Source organism: the organism of the source record quoted next, unplaced genomic scaffold (genome assembly GCF_019419815.1).
Source record: "Pyrus x bretschneideri cultivar Hongxiangsu unplaced genomic scaffold, Pyrus_bretschneideri_v1 Contig22, whole genome shotgun sequence".
Lineage (NCBI taxonomy): Eukaryota > Viridiplantae > Streptophyta > Magnoliopsida > Rosales > Rosaceae > Pyrus > Pyrus x bretschneideri.
In genome coordinates, this window is record NW_025999524.1 from 4416407 (window position 1) to 4431668 (window position 15262).

A 15262-nucleotide genomic window follows, 5' to 3' on the forward strand; every position below is an offset into this window, starting at 1 on the left:
AGTAATTAGTAATTAATCTGCGTGTTCTGTTCTATTGACTTAAAGCAGAGTTTCTTTGTCCGAATGTATATGGTCTAACTTGTCCAATTTTGCATTCTGTCACTGACCCTTCAGTGGCCTTGTGGATTCTGATTTTCTCCCTCACTAGTCACTGCAGTAAACAAACACGTGAACGTCTCCCGTTTACGTGTCGGTGAGGTCGCGATATCTTAAGTGTAATCGGATATTTTTCACGTGATGCGAAATCTTAAGTGCAGAATGCTCGAGTTCTTCACGCTCAGGTTAACCCGGGGCCAATCTATCAGAGCATCATACCCCTCCAAGCTCACCACTAGACAAGAAAATGCAATTATCACACGTTAAAAGCAGGATGGCACAATTGTTAAAGAAAGAAAACGCAGACATATGTGAGTTTGGCCAGTTGGCCTGTCTTGAACCAAGTTGGAATTCTGCTTCAGACTAGTTTACAATATCTCTCGTGGAAGTGATCGAAGAAGAAAAAGGTAGGAAGAAGGAAGGTACAATGTGCAGATGGACGGTAAGTTTCAGGCTGCAGAGCTCTGAGGCTGAGACCAAGATCATTGATGGTAATTACCAGTAACAAGGCTTGTAAATATTTAGCTCAAATACTGAACATGTTCTTACCGATAAGAATATGTTCATTTTTAGATAAGAACATGTTCATTTTTAGAGCTAAAAATTTACAAGTGTTCTTACCGGTAAGAACACGTTCATTATTGTAACTAAATATTTACACGCATTCTTACAGTAAGAACTTTGTAAATTTTCAGCTTAATCAGTGACCTTCATATATAATTGCCTACTATTTTGTAGTAATTTACAAAAAAAATAATTTAAAGACTCCGGGGTCTACTCCTTCCTAGAATAATTTAGAAGCAAGGCTAATGTTGGGGCCAACAGCAATGTTTTGGCGTGCCACGATGCAAGGGTTAGCATGTCAAAGTGTTAGAAAAATGTATGGCATGACACTCTAACCCTCACATCATGGCACACCAAAATATGCATGTTGGCCCTAACGCGACAAGCGTCGCTAATTGTCAACAGAATGCATGTCATGACACACCTTGCATTCTGTCGACAATTCTCGAAACTTGTTATGGCGTGCCACTGGGAGGGCTTAGCGTGTAAGAAAGCTCGATGTATTCCGAGCCATTAAATTTGACTCACTACTTAGCTTTTACGACATCTGCTGCTGTATACTGGAAGCAGTAGTGAGTAGACATTGTACCATGGGAGACAGAAAGTGTGCCTCCATTACCAATCACCCAGTGTTGTGTTTGCTTATCTACTTGTGCTGCTACAAAACATGCAAGTACAAGTTAGGAACAAAACTCCACAACGACAAGGGATGGTCTCTGTGATCCTGACAGCATTGGTTAGATTCTGCAACCCAAGCTTGCTACAAATTAAGGGTTCGAAAATTCAAGTCGGAATTCAACGGAAATCGAACGCGGGAGATCAGCAAATTAAGGTCAGAATTCAACGGAAATAGGACGCGGGAGATTGGATTCATCAGCCGGTTCGACAAACTTGCAACGAATTAAAAAACATGCCCTCTAAAGATAAAAGACATGAAACTTTCAAAATAATAAGATTCTCAACTTCTTACTTTCTCTTCCACCGCTCCATGAAATTTATTGAGAACACGAAACGTACAGCTACAATAGTGGACCTTAACGTCACATGATGAGAAAGATACTAATAAGATATTACACTCTTTGTAGGACTTGTACCCAAGAATATAAGGAAGAAAACAAGATATTGATGTACGGCCACGTGGGTTTGTAATCCGTAACTTGGTTACACCACGTAGCTATGTTCTAGAATCATACAATAATTTTTCGAGTTCAGTACTATGCTACTTGCTGACAAAATGCTGAAGGTGAAAAAACTACTCCTCCATCATGCTGTCCTCAAACAAAATGGGTCACCTGTGTATTAAGTTATACTTTAGGAATTTACGTTCTTCCTGTTGTGGAACGCTTCTCTGCACCCGGTAATCGTAAAGAACTTGATCAGGTCGTGCACCAATAAACATGATGAAAGCCTTTCAAGCTGGTTGTGAAATAAAGCTTACTCCCGTAACAAGTTGAAGGGATTAAGTTTCATCGTTTTGCTAATTATTTGGAGTCGTGCTGACAAAGAAATTCGACTATACATGGATAGACCTGCTCCACTGCCTGCAGTTCAAACGCATATAGCTATAAACAAGTGACTGTGCAAACAAATATATCAATAGAGAACGTCACACTATTGTACCATAAGAGAGGGAGAGAGACGGAGAAGAAAACTTCGTACCAATTTGCCTCCGACCAAATCATAATGAGCGTAGTGTGGACCACCGGGTTCTCCAAATAGTTTATATGTAACCAGGTGCTGTGGAATCAGCTTCACAGTTTCTGGTTGACCAAAGTATCATGAGCACGAATCAAAGAAAATTTAGAGAGAACATAAGCCGTCTATGATATGAATTTACCTTCTACAGCTTCAGGTGGGCAAATTAGATCCTGGTCTCCAGCAATTGCCAAAACAGGGACACTACTTTTGTTTAAATGGTCCTTATACAAAAAGGTACCGCTCCTGTCACGTAATCCACCCTCCCGAAAAGCTGTTGTTAACTGCAATAGAAGTTTTGCGGGTATGGTGCCTGCCATTTGTAAAAAGCACAGAATCACTAATGGTTGACTTGTTGATGAATCAGTAAGAGACATCCATGGAGAGTGGCTCTAACAACTTCTTTTTAAATAACCACCCATCATGGTTGACTTCGAATTTCTCAAATGGAATTGACAAAGTATATCGTGTCAGTAGGAATACTTACAAAAGTTATTCAAAACGAGTTTTTTCAACAACTCTGGATGCATCATGTCCTCTGCTGAAATCAAGTTATTGAGCCAAGAGAAAACATAAGGAGGACGGTTTGAGAGAGGATAAGTTGCTGTCAGTAGTGTTCCTAAGGGAATAGCTGGCACATTGAGAGCCTGGGCGGGATCAGCCTGCATGACAAGTTCCTTGACATTAGTTCCTTAACAATGTTTAAGCTACACTTACACACATTCATTGTACTTAACTTAGAGATGATCTACCGCAACTCTGCATCCACTTACAAGGGGTATGAGCAATTTGAGAATTGACTTTGAAGATGTGTAATCAAGTGACGACGCTAATGTTACAACAGCTGCCAATTGAGACTCTCTTCCTTCAGAACCTTAAAGATGAAATAATGAAGCTACCAGATCAGATTCATATACTGGAGCATTTCTCACACGTATTACAAAATGAAAATAGTACCAAAGCATATCAAGGAATCAAATCTGGAAGCATTCAATCAATGCTATATGCTATCAGTATTTAAGCAAGTTCTTAAGAGAAATTTTCATGTAACTGAATAACACTCAACCGGACTCAATTGTATTGGGGAAAGAAAATAACACATTAAAACACTGCATGAGGGGTAGGAAAACAGCACGTAAACCAGTATGCAACCAATCAAGTATCAACAATGATACATAGAGCAGCAAATTCCACCCAAAAGGCAAATAAAGATAAAGAAAAAGAAATGCATGGGGGAAAAAGGGATTCTCACCGCATCGTGAAAGCATTGCATAAAGCAAAATACCACCCATTGAGTGTCCAATGGCTAACAACTTCCCATCCTTTGGCTTACTCTCTGCCATTATATATTCCATCTGTAAAGATGACATTTGAAGACCATAAATTCATCACGTAAAAGGAAGGATAATCATCTGATTCAATATAATAGAGAAGATACTATGTGTAATCAAAATGGATGCTTCTTCTAAAGACTAAATTCAAAAAGGGCAATCATATGAAAGCCTTCCATCAAGATAAATTGTCACCTCACCGCAGCAGGTACATCCTCTTCCAAGTAATGGTCAAAGTCCCAATCATATTTCACCATCAATTCAAGTTGTTTCTGGAAATCTTCCAGCGTGGAATTAAAACGCTCTTGCAAGTCAAACAATGGAGGTGAAACTGATCGCTGACCTTCTTCAATGATATTTACAAGCCTTTGACTGAGGTCCTTGATCTGGCTAGCAATAGATGAGTTTTGTCTCATCTCTAACAGGCCTGAAATCTTATCGTTTATCTCATTAATACGTTCAGATAATGCAGAACCAGCAAACAGTTCTGAAATTTGGTCAAGCAACTCAGCAGACATGATCTTCGATTGACCTTCACTAAGAAAGCCAGAAAATCTTTCTGACAGCTGCGTAAAAGTTTCTGTCAACTTTGTCACTGATTTTGATTCATCCCCTACAGTTATTATATTTGTAACGTCTCCACTGAAAGCTGAAATCACTCCTTGAGCAGGAATCTTAGATGCTGAGGCACCAGACTGCTTTTCTGCAGAAAATGCTCCATTAGTGGCACTCTTAGAAGCTGAATTATCATGTTTTTCTTCTCGAGCAGGAGTCTCAGGTGCGGAGGCAACAGGAAAACCATTTGACTGCTTTCCTGCAGGAAAAGCTGCATCAGTTGCACTGTCAGAAACAGCTTCCATCTCTTCAGATCTTTCATGGGCAGATTGCTGAATTTCCTTGCGATCCGATTCTTGCACGCTTAATCCAGCACCACGAACTTCGAGAACCCATGTCTCGAATCCTTGCCTAGACATGTAACGTGCAAACGAAGACTGCAGATATGCCACATTCATCAGCAATCACAAATAAACAAACTCATAAAATGCACACGTTGACACTGAAAATTCATTCCTTATAGTATTCTTTCTCAAAAATTATGAACAAAGCCGTAAATTTGGGATTTTTTTACAGCTTTTCTCTATCATCTGGCTATAAATTAACAATATTTTAACAAGAAAAATGATTTTTTTTTAATAGATATATTAATTAAACGATTAATTGAGCATTACTAACAATTATATCATGCAAATGTTACCTCAGGAGAGAGATCATATCCAATGGCGTTGGTCCCCACTCCTGATAACAGCAGCAACGGATGCTTCCTCTGAGGCGCCTGTTTCAGTCAACACTCAACCTCAATTTCTCGTAAATTATAAGTATTAATTCCTAAAATTTGTTCCATTTAAATCAAAAAAATTAAAATTGAACAGAAATTAATTCCTTTTCAAAATTTAAATTCAGTACCTTGGGGCACGGGTGGTATCGCCAGAGCGCGAGCTTCCAATCGGAGTTCGGCACGGACACGTAGTGGAGCTCATCGGCCGTGCATATCGACGGCTTCTCCGGAAGCTTGACGGCGGCGGCCTCTCCGGCGCCGGTGGAGAAGGCTCTGAGCCGGAACGACGTCGTCCAGCACGAGGTCGACAGCGAGAGGACTCGACGCGCCGCCGAGGCGCGCGAGCCGAGGAGGGTGGGGCAGAGGGACCTAATCGTGGATAACGACGGCGGTGACGTGGATGATGATGCGTGATGATTCAGGAGAAGCGCGCAGCGAATGTCGTACTGGATTGCCGCCATCTGAAGCTTGGTCTTTCGGTTGTTACAGTTTGAGCATTTCGCGGTGGAAGAAGCTGAGACGGTGGAGTGGGGCGTTGAATCTGAACCTGAGTCTATTGCGACACCTAAGGATTCAGGGATAGGTGTGTACAGACGGTTCGGCTTCCACCTGTACAACTTTTTATTTTGTTTTTATTTTTATTTTTTTAGTTTGTGGAATATTAATTTAGATTCAAACTTGGACAAGTGGACTGGACAAGAATCAATTGAAGTCGTAGTAATGGCCGCGCCACGTTCGCTCCGGCGGGTACACTCGCTATGGAGCTTAAACAATGTTTTAAAAGACGTTGGTGTCAAATTTCATAGATGATGAATTCGATATTAAATTAAGTTATTTATTGTGTGACTTAGTCGAACTTCCTCTTTATTTAGTGTAAAAATACTGTTGTACTCAAAACAAAATAATAAAAAAAAGACATTAGGGGCTAGTCTTGCAATGGGTTGGGACTAGCGCCTAAATAGTTTTAAACATACCAGGAGGGTTAGTCAATAACTAAGCGGGTCTAGACCAGCGCCTCAGTAAGTTAAAAGAACGTGTAAGCAGGTCTAAACACCCTTCTTAATTTCCAAACGCCTATTGCTTATTTGGGGCTTGAATACTCTAGATGGAAATTTTTACGACAATAATTTTGAATAGGAATATCGATATTTAGGTGTAATAGGGCTTGAATTTATAGTTTTTAGCCCCAAGAAATAGGTCTTAGATTTTGGGCCTCGCGCCATTTGTCTAACAACGGCCCAAACACTCCTTTCTTCCTTACTCTGACTTGTTGCCGAACCAGCAAAAGCAGAACGAGAGCTTCCAAGTTCCAACACCTGAAGGCTGAAGCCGCCGTCAGTCTGCCAAACCAGAGCCAGTTCTTCCACCATGTCTAGCGGAGATGATCGAGGGGGAGGGCGTGGGGTTGGAGTGAAGGGAGTGTTCATAGGAGCAGGCTGCAACAGAATCGTCAACAACGTCTCGTGGGGTGCTTGTGATTTAGTCGCTTTCGGTGCCCAAAACGCCGTTGCTATCTTCAATCCCAAGGTCCTCTCTCTCTCTCTCTCTCTCTCTCTCTCTACCTCCTTTATGAACTCAGTTTGTATTGAAACTAATTTTCTTTTCATTTTTTACAAAAATGGCTGCAGACTGCCCAAATTTGGACTACGCTTCCAGGTCACAAGGCTGCTGTGAATTGCACGCAGTGGCTCCCAAGTAACAAGTTTGCATTCAGAGGTACTTTTGGGACTTCTCAGAAACAAGTGAAGAAAAAAAAAGAGTATTTTTAGTGTTTTCTGAATTCAAATTTATATTTTTTAAGTTGTTATCTGGGTTTCTGACTAGATTTTGCGGATTTCCACAGCTAAACACTTGGACTGGCATTATTTGCTCTCTGGAGATGCTGCTGGTGCAATTATTTTGTGGGAGTGCTCTGTTCTTGAAGGAAAGGTATAATCTTGTCGTTACCGGTGTTCATGTTATCGCAGTTCTTATTGTTTTTTGTTGGTGTTTTCTTAAAGTTTCCTTCGCAACTTATCAGTACAGTAGGTTGCATTGAATTGCCGAACGAACGTATCGAATGGCTAGTTAAAACTGTGTGAAAAGTTGTAGTTTTAGGTCCTACCATTTATTTCCTAGCTAGTTCGTTACTTATTTCAGTCTCGGAAGACTGTTTACTTGAAAGAATTGTTTTCTGTTGAAATGTGTTATCTTCATGGACTCCCCTTGCTTTTCCTTTACAGTGGAGGTATGTGCAACAACTACCTCAGTTGCACAAGAAGGGTGTCACATGCATAACTGGAATTATGGTTTCTCAAACTGAGGCAGTCTTTGCCTCTACGTCTTCCGATAGTACGGTTTATATATGGGAGGTTGTGTTTCCATCAACTAGTGGAGGTGAGCCCAAAGTTCAATGGACTAAATCAAAAAATTTTAACTTTCATAAGTTTTATAGATTTAATATCTAAGTTGATTTGCTTTAGTTCTACACATTTGATTCTACTGACAATGTCAAAGAAGGGGTACAAGACAATTCATGAAGTGACAACACCATTCCTCCAAACTCTTCCCTAAATCGATCTACTTAGGTTCATGTTATGGACTTGAAACAACCATTATAAAAAAGTTTTGAACATCTCTCTAGCACGAAAATTTCATGTTTTTGTAATGAATGATACAGCCAAAAGTCCTCCCTTCACATCAAATGAAAGAATTTCAAAATCAATTGGAAACATGACTTTTCTGAGTTATTCTAGGTGACTGTGAACTGTTGCATCTGGATTCTCTCTCTGTTGGTACAAAACCCATGGTAGCGCTATCGTTATCAGAGTTGCCTGGAAGTACTGGGCACTTAGTCCTGGCAATGGGAGGACTGGATAACAAAATTCACCTTTACAGTGGGGAGAGGAGAGGAAAGGTATGTTGCATTATATTAATCAATCTTACTGTCTTATTTTTTTAGACATTTTTGTGCCTTAAATATGTTTTGAATTCTTGTCATATGTACATGTAGTTTGTTCGAGGGTGCGAATTGAAGGGGCATACAGATTGGATCAGAAGTCTGGATTTCGCATTACCTACGTGCACCAATGGCGAGGCAAGCAATGTACTACTTGTTAGTTCATCTCAAGACAGAGGCATACGCATATGGAAGATGGCTTTAAAGGAGCCTTTGGACAGCAACCAGAGTGCTTACCGGAAAGAAAAAGTAAGCTTAGCATCTTATATTGAAGGCCCTGTACTTATAGCTGGCACAACGTCATATCAGATATCATTGGAATCTCTTCTAATTGGACATGAGGATTGGGTGTATTCAGTGGAGTGGCAACCCCCGTCAAATGCATCTTCTGAAGGGATTGCCTACTGTCAACCCCAAAGCATCTTATCTGCATCTATGGACAAGACAATGATGATATGGAAACCCGAAAAGACATCTGGTATCTGGATGAATGTTGTTACCGTTGGAGAATTAAGTCATTGTGCTCTAGGGTTTTATGGTGGCCACTGGAGCCCTAATGGAGATTCAATATTAGCACATGGATATGGTGGATCTTTCCATCTCTGGAAAAATGTCGGCACTGACTATGAAAATTGGCAACCACAAAAGGTTCCATCTGGGCATTTTGCAGCAATAACAGATATTGCATGGGGAAGATCTGGTCAATACTTGCTGTCAGTCAGTCATGATCAGACAACTCGAATTTTTGCTCCTTGGCAAAATGAGGCGTCTCCTAGAGACAAGGAGTCTTGGCATGAAATTGCTCGACCTCAAGTTCATGGTCATGATATTAACTGTGTGGCCATCATCCAAGGAAAGGGGAACCATCGATTTGTCAGCGGAGCTGATGAGAAAGTTGCCAGAGTGTTTGAAGCTCCATTGTCTTTCTTGAAGACATTGGGTCATGCCATTTCACAAACATCTAACTTTTCAGATGATTCCCAAGTAAGTGTTCAGATTTTGGGTGCAAATATGTCTGCTCTTGGGCTATCACAGAAACCTATTTATGTTCATGGTAACTCTCTCTCTCTCTCTCTCTCGCCTTTCTTTCTTTTGTAATTTTAATGTGGTTTTAATTGAAGGTATCGTTCTCCTTTTTTTCCTTAATCAAGTTTTGTAAATTAGGAATTGTTTTTACGGGCTTAATTTATTCATTGATTCTGTTTCTTTTTGTCAGCTGAGCAGCATACCCCAGACAAGAATGTGAATGATGGCCTCGACACATTTGAAACCATTCCTGATGCTGTTCCAGTTGTGTTGACTGAACCTCCCATTGAAGATCAACTGGCATGGCATACACTATGGCCAGAATCACACAAACTTTACGGTCACGGGAATGAGCTGTTTGCTCTGTGCAGTGATCATGACGGGAAGTTTGTTGCTTCTTCATGTAAGGTATGTGGAGTCATTGTACTTGCTGGGATAATTACTGAAACATGGGTAATCTTATAAAGTTCTTAGGCAAAACATTGCTCCGGAGAATGGAGCGCACTTGACTGGTGGATAATTGAAGGAAATTATTTGATAGTCCCGAAAGAAGTGTAAATCATTTGAAAGTAAGGCATAATAAGAATAACTTGTTTCATAAGTTATCGTTAATTTGTTATACTAAACATGATTATGTTGCAGGCCCAATCAGCAGCGGTAGCAGAAATATGGCTATGGCAAATTGGTTCATGGAAAGCAGTTGGTCGCTTGCAGTCTCATACTTTGACAGTGACACAAATGGAATTCTCTCATGATGACAAATTCCTGTTGGCTGTGTCAAGGGATCGCCAGTTCTCTGTATTTTCAATCGATAAAGCAGGTACTCTTTAGTTTAAGCCAATTGGTACTTTCACTGTTACCAGTGCCCGTCAAAAGATTGTAAGACTTCCCGTGATACATAGTTCATCTGATGTCTTTGTTTAGGCACCGATGAAATTACTTACCAGCTCATAGCAAAGCAGGAGGCACACAAAAGAATTATATGGGCATGCTCTTGGAATCCATACGGGTACGAATTTGCCACAGGCTCGAGGGATAAGACAGTGAAGATCTGGACTGTGGAAAATGAGTCTTCAGTGAAGCTGCTTGCGACTCTTCCCCTGTTCAGTAGTAGCGTCATGGCCTTATCTTGGGTCGGTGTTGATTGCAAGAGCAACGAAGGGCTCCTCGCAGTTGGAATGGAAAACGGACTCATTGAACTGTGGAATCTATCTGTTAAAAGATCTGATGATGGAGTAGCAGGCGCAGTTGCTTCCCTTGTCGTACGGCTTGAGCCGTTGATGTGCCATGTCTCTGCTGTAAACCGTTTGGCGTGGAGAAACTGCAAGAATGAAGATTCCGGTAGCTTACAGCTCGCTTCATGTGGGGTAGATCAATGTGTGAGAGTGTTCGAGGTTAACATTAACTGATCATATTATCGTTTTACGTACATGTAAAATCATTTTTGCAAGGGCCAATATTAATTTACCAATTCTAACGTAAGAGCGAGTAATGTTATTGAGATAGGCAGTTTTGTTGGCGCATTTTTTAATACAAGTTCTAACAAGTGAGTAAGTGAAACGAAAAATATTTTTGACAATAGTGGGCCCCAGAATCCGCATTTTTGTGCTTGCATTATACAAGTAGAAATCAAATAAAGCTCTTGTGGTGGGAGCCACTGCAAATCGGATCGAATCCAAATCGAATTCCAAAAACAAAACTTTTCCTCTTGTCTATGAATGTGACATGAGATGATGAAGAATTAATGGCGCCGATTTCTTTTGTCAGAGCTTTCTTTGTCTTTCCCAAAGCTAGAGATATGAGATCTTATAAATAAATAATTCGTTAATTAAATAGTATACCCCATCTGCCAAACTAGGGATCAAAATATGACATTTCACATATTCTTCATGTTGAACATTCAATTGGATTTTGAAAGTGTCAAATTTCATGGTCCGTCCCTCTTTCTATTTGGACTTGTTTGATATCCGCTGCAAATTGCGTTATTCTAATCTAAATTACGGGTAGAACATGCTCTCTTGCATGACTAACTCGCTTAACTCGTATTTGCTTTCATTAGCATAGTAGTCGTAAATTGTTGCTTAAAACTTAAAAGTAATGAGCTACTTGCCTTCACTTAGACTGAAGTGGAGGCAACAAGAAATTTTTCAGTATGCCAAAAATAAGGCTTATTACGTCAGATGTAATAATACAATTTGGTGAAAACTTGGAAAAAAAAAAATTCAACCAATTATAATGTGACACTCGGTTTATCAAATCGTATTTCCGATACATTAAAAAAAATTCTGAAAAACAACTTTGGCGTGCCATGAGAGTTGAAAAACTTTGAAACACGTGTAACTTAATTATAATCACAGTAGTACAACTATCTCTGAAATCTCCCTCCCAGCCCAAAACCAAAACACAAACCTCGTACTATCACCGGCCATTTAATTACTAGGTTAAATAAAACAAGAAGAATCTAAAACGCTGTGTGTGACTGGTTTCCTCACATGAAAATCAGTGAGCTGCCGAATACGATGCACTTTTTGCTACGGGTCAATTTTGATCTGATGAGGTTAGCTGATTGTGGTTGGTCGACATTATTTTTTTATTTGTCTGTTTGTTAAGTTTTCAAATTTTGACGAGATCAAGATGTCGTTGTCGGTTGATGTTACTCAATTCCAATTCCACACAAGATTTGTCACCGTCCTCGCAGATGCCATTACCAAGTTTAAAGGCAAAGCTACAGCATTTGCTTTGGTGGGGATTTATCCAAATTATAATCCACAGATTTTATTACAGAGAGGTAGGAATTCATCGAACGAACAACAGTCTTTTTTTGTATACGTCAGGAGTTTTAAATTAGAGTGGTGGGGACTAGTGTTTTTTGACAATAAAAAAACGTTTATGAATATATTTAACGTAAAATCACTAAAAACGTTTTTAGTTTGTAGAGGATGATTAGCAACATTTGGATTGAGAAACGGCCCGGACTCCTGCGGGGGTTAATAATGGGGAAGCTTGACCCATGGGGAAAAAACCGGTTCCGAGAATATTTCGTGAGCGAAGAAGGGCAATGCCGTCGTAAAGCTCTTTCGTCAACTCGCAATCATGCCGGCAGTCAACATCAAGAAGCACATCCCATTATAACGAAAGCACTTATGAGCAGAAACGTTTCCTTGAAAACCAATCGCAAACGAACCAAAGTGACTGCTTGTGCTTCTCCCTCTCCCTCTCATCACGAAACTGCGATTACAGTGGCTGCTTCTGCAGACAAATTTGCAATTGAGTGGCGAAACATGCACAAGCCGTTCTCATCCAATATGCACTAAGCAAAACAATATTAAAAGAAAACCATATGTTACTTATAAAACATTTATTCAGAAACTGATCTGCACAAGCACACAATACTATGTTTGGTTGAGTTTTCCAGCTTTTACAGTATATAATTATAATCCCAGACACCAACTTGTCATATTCCTATCCACTTCTCTTGGATGACGACTACGGCAGCGGCAATGGAGCAGCAACCATATGACCTTACAAGAACGAAGATGAAGACGACGAGGAGGATGAGGACGACGAGGACGACCAAAGTTTGCTTATTATCTATCACAAATACATACCACAACCAAATACCAATACCAAAGCCAAAGACTCTAGAAACAGATATATAAGTTTTAAAGATAAAAATCAAAGCTTCCCACTTCCCCAAAATTGTTTCCTTCTCCAGGCATTGTTCACTTCCCTCATCTCTGCTGCTTGATGCTGTCGGTGGGAAGCTGAGCAGAGACTTCCGGCAGCCCCATGGCGGCCGCGGACGTCATGGTTTGGTACTGAGAAGGCATTGAGGGCGCCAGAGGCTGTGTGTAGTATATCTGCGCATGAGAGGGATCAGTAGCATATTCATAGGCATAACTGGCATTGCCCCCAGAAGAAGGAACGGCCGATTGGGACGGATGGTGCATCTGGGTGGGGTAGCCGACAAATTGCTGCTGATGCTGAGCAGATGGGACTTGAACTAGAGGCGGAGCTGCTGTGGTTGCCGTTCTGTACACCCCTGTTGGGGCACCCAGTTCGGGTTTGGCAATTTGGGGATTCCTTATCTGGTTGTAAGGCGCAGAAGGGGAGGACATGGCAGGGTTAGGAGGCGTTTGGGAGCGGGTCGAAGGGATAGGAGCGGCAGAATCGCTGATATTCGATTGCTGAACTGGCAAAGTGGTGTAAGGTTGTGGCTGCCTGGTAGGCATGTAATAAAATTGGTATTGCTGCTGCTGCTGCTGCTGATCAAGCTGGGGATGATGATGGTGGTGCTGTTGCTGCTGGGGCGGATATACTGGGTAGTACGCCGGAATGGGGACCGAACCTGGGTGTTGCTGGATGTAATGTGTTCCGGGGTGTATAAATTGATGTGGCTGTTGTGCTTGTTGTGGGTGTTGTTGGTGTTGCTGCTGCTGCTGTTGATGATCGAATTGCGATTGCAAAACGTACCCAGAATCGTGAACCTGTTGTTGCATCTGAATCCGAGTGTTTGGATCGGAAAGATTTAATTTCGGATCAACTAGGTTTGCCGGAAACCTGGCGTTTGCAGAGGGGATTTGAACCACTGGGTCTTGATAAATTACAGGTTTTGGGCGAGACATGGCATTTGATAAACTATTGTCACTGCAGAATTGAAATTATAATCCCCAATTAATCACTTGACCATCACCCCAAACAACAACTTATAAGTAATTTAAACAGGCAGATAATTAAAAACAAAAGTTCTAAACGATTAATCAAGCCAATTATCGTGAAAAATTAGGCATACCTTGAAACAGAATCTGGGGAGGGCAAATCAACAACGCCACTAGATTTAGGCAGCTGAGACTGAGGAGGCAGAGTCTGTGGCTGAAGCTGAGGCTGAGGAGGCGTCGGTTTCCGATACCCAACTGGGGCGCCGTGATCGGATCGCTCGTCGTCCGAAACTACTCGATTCAAGTAATCGGTGGCCGTGCTCAGTGGTGCGGCGGATGCCACGATGGTAGTGGGAATCGGAGGAGGCGATGAAAGGACCGCGAAGCCACCGTCGTCTTGCCTCTGCCCAACAGGGCCAACACCACCACCAACAGTCATCCGAGCGAACTGCTCTTCTATCCCCATCTTCTGATCCTGCACTCTAATCCGATCTCCACCTCCGCCGCCGCCACCATCTTCCACGTGGACCCGAATCGGCGGCAAGTTCGCAAGCGATGGCGACGATGACGTGGACCCAAACGAAGAGGAGTTCTCAAGCATCGGCGAATCGGGGACGGAGTGAACGTCCTGCCCGTTCCCACCGCCGCCACCTCCGCCCTGTTTGGCATTCTTGCAATTCGCAGGAACTGAAGCCTCGACGTCTCTCGAACCGGAGTCCAAATTATTGGCAGCCCCGCCTGAAATCGAATCGTCGTCGAGACCCAGCAAGCAATTGACGGAGGCGGAGTCGGAGAAGCCCCGATTGAGCATATCGGACTCGCCATTGAGCGCGTTCAAGAACCAGTCCTCAGACTTATTGGCTGAAATATCGAGAATGGGCCCCATCGATTGCGACGACTCGGGCTTCAGGGGGAAGAGAAAGAGACGGAGGCGTGAGGGTTTGGACGAAGCGCCGCTGTGGTTAGCCGTGCGTTCGTACTCGTCGATCATGTTGTCGAGGTCCTCGTCGGTGGTGACGGAGATTAAGGAATCGAGGTCTTCGCTGGGGAGCTGGTACTTGAGGGTGAAGGGTCGGCCGTTGAGTAGAGTCTTGGAGAGGCGGTTGGAGAGTTCGGAGAGGGAGGTCTGGCGGTCGACGACGACGATTCGGGTGTCGCCACCGACGTAGCATAGCGACTTGTCGTGGGGGCGGGGGACGATGTGGCCGCCGTAGCTGCACATGAGGCGGAGCCTGTTGGTGGAGGGGATGGGATCGTCCCATGAGTCGGTGTTGCGGGAGCGAGGGGAGGAGTCGAGGGACTCCGGGTAGTTGAGGTGGTGGGGTTGCAGCGGCGGGGCCACTGGTGGTGGGTCCATTGCGGCGGCGAAGTGGAGTGAGTAAGAGAGTATTGTGGGGGTTTTTTGGTGGGTGGTGGTGGTTTAGAATTTCAACTCTCTTCTTCTCCTTCTTTTGGGGGTGGAGGAGGAGAGAGATGAGAGAGAGAGAGCGAGAGAGAGAAAGAGGAACGGAAGAATGGGGAGTGGATGCTCATATAGTTACCCCAAACCTGGTCTGCTCTTCTCAAAGCTCCAGCTGTTTTTTTTAATTATATATTATATTTATTTTTTATTTTTTAA

At 42.4% G+C, this 15262-nt stretch overlaps 3 protein-coding genes across 3 annotated transcripts; 1 reads left to right on the forward strand and 2 right to left on the reverse strand.

Annotated features, from left to right (window-relative positions):
* Positions 1–1578: 1578 nt before the first annotated feature.
* On the reverse strand, positions 1579–6392 carry LOC103947980. The gene is made up of 10 exons (XM_009358973.3): positions 6302–6392; positions 5151–5587; positions 4942–5019; positions 3887–4678; positions 3608–3710; positions 3129–3229; positions 2843–3017; positions 2498–2668; positions 2320–2420; positions 1579–2201 (listed from the first exon to the last, which is right to left on the reverse strand). Exons 1-10 carry the CDS (start codon positions 6390–6392, stop codon positions 2142–2144), a joined length of 2109 nt encoding a protein of 702 aa, XP_009357248.2. The 3' UTR covers positions 1579–2141.
* LOC103947996 (elongator complex protein 2-like) lies at positions 6305–10468 on the forward strand. The gene is made up of 9 exons (XM_009358985.3): positions 6305–6549; positions 6651–6738; positions 6866–6951; positions 7245–7398; positions 7758–7918; positions 8015–9014; positions 9177–9394; positions 9629–9806; positions 9911–10468. The coding sequence occupies exons 1-9, from the start codon at positions 6391–6393 to the stop codon at positions 10393–10395; spliced, it is 2529 nt and encodes an 842-aa protein (XP_009357260.1). The 5' UTR covers positions 6305–6390; the 3' UTR covers positions 10396–10468.
* Positions 10469–12329: 1861 nt separating this feature from the next.
* On the reverse strand, positions 12330–15146 carry LOC103948005 (RNA polymerase II degradation factor 1). Its single transcript, XM_009358994.3, has 2 exons — positions 13779–15146; positions 12330–13633 (listed from the first exon to the last, which is right to left on the reverse strand). The coding sequence occupies exons 1-2, from the start codon at positions 14999–15001 to the stop codon at positions 12718–12720; spliced, it is 2139 nt and encodes a 712-aa protein (XP_009357269.1). The 5' UTR covers positions 15002–15146; the 3' UTR covers positions 12330–12717.
* Between the last annotated feature and the right edge of the window lie 116 nt (positions 15147–15262).

Coding starts and splice junctions, on each gene's coding strand:
- LOC103947996 (XM_009358985.3), top strand. CDS start 6,391: ATGTCTAGCGGAGATGATCGAGGGGGAGGGCGTGGGGTTGGAGTGAAG. Junction 6,550..6,650: donor TTGCTATCTTCAATCCCAAG/GTCCTCTCTCTC, acceptor AAATGGCTGCAG/ACTGCCCAAATTTGGACTAC. Junction 7,919..8,014: donor GTGGGGAGAGGAGAGGAAAG/GTATGTTGCATT, acceptor ATGTACATGTAG/TTTGTTCGAGGGTGCGAATT.
- LOC103947980 (XM_009358973.3), bottom strand. CDS start 6,392: ATGGTGGAAGAACTGGCTCTGGTTTGGCAGACTGACGGCGGCTTCAGC. Junction 5,588..6,301: donor CTCTCGTTCTGCTTTTGCTG/GTTCGGCAACAA, acceptor CTGAATCCTTAG/GTGTCGCAATAGACTCAGGT. Junction 2,202..2,319: donor ATTTGGTCGGAGGCAAATTG/GTACGAAGTTTT, acceptor TTTGAACTGCAG/GCAGTGGAGCAGGTCTATCC.
- LOC103948005 (XM_009358994.3), bottom strand. CDS start 15,001: ATGGACCCACCACCAGTGGCCCCGCCGCTGCAACCCCACCACCTCAAC. Junction 13,634..13,778: donor TCCCCAGATTCTGTTTCAAG/GTATGCCTAATT, acceptor TCAATTCTGCAG/TGACAATAGTTTATCAAATG.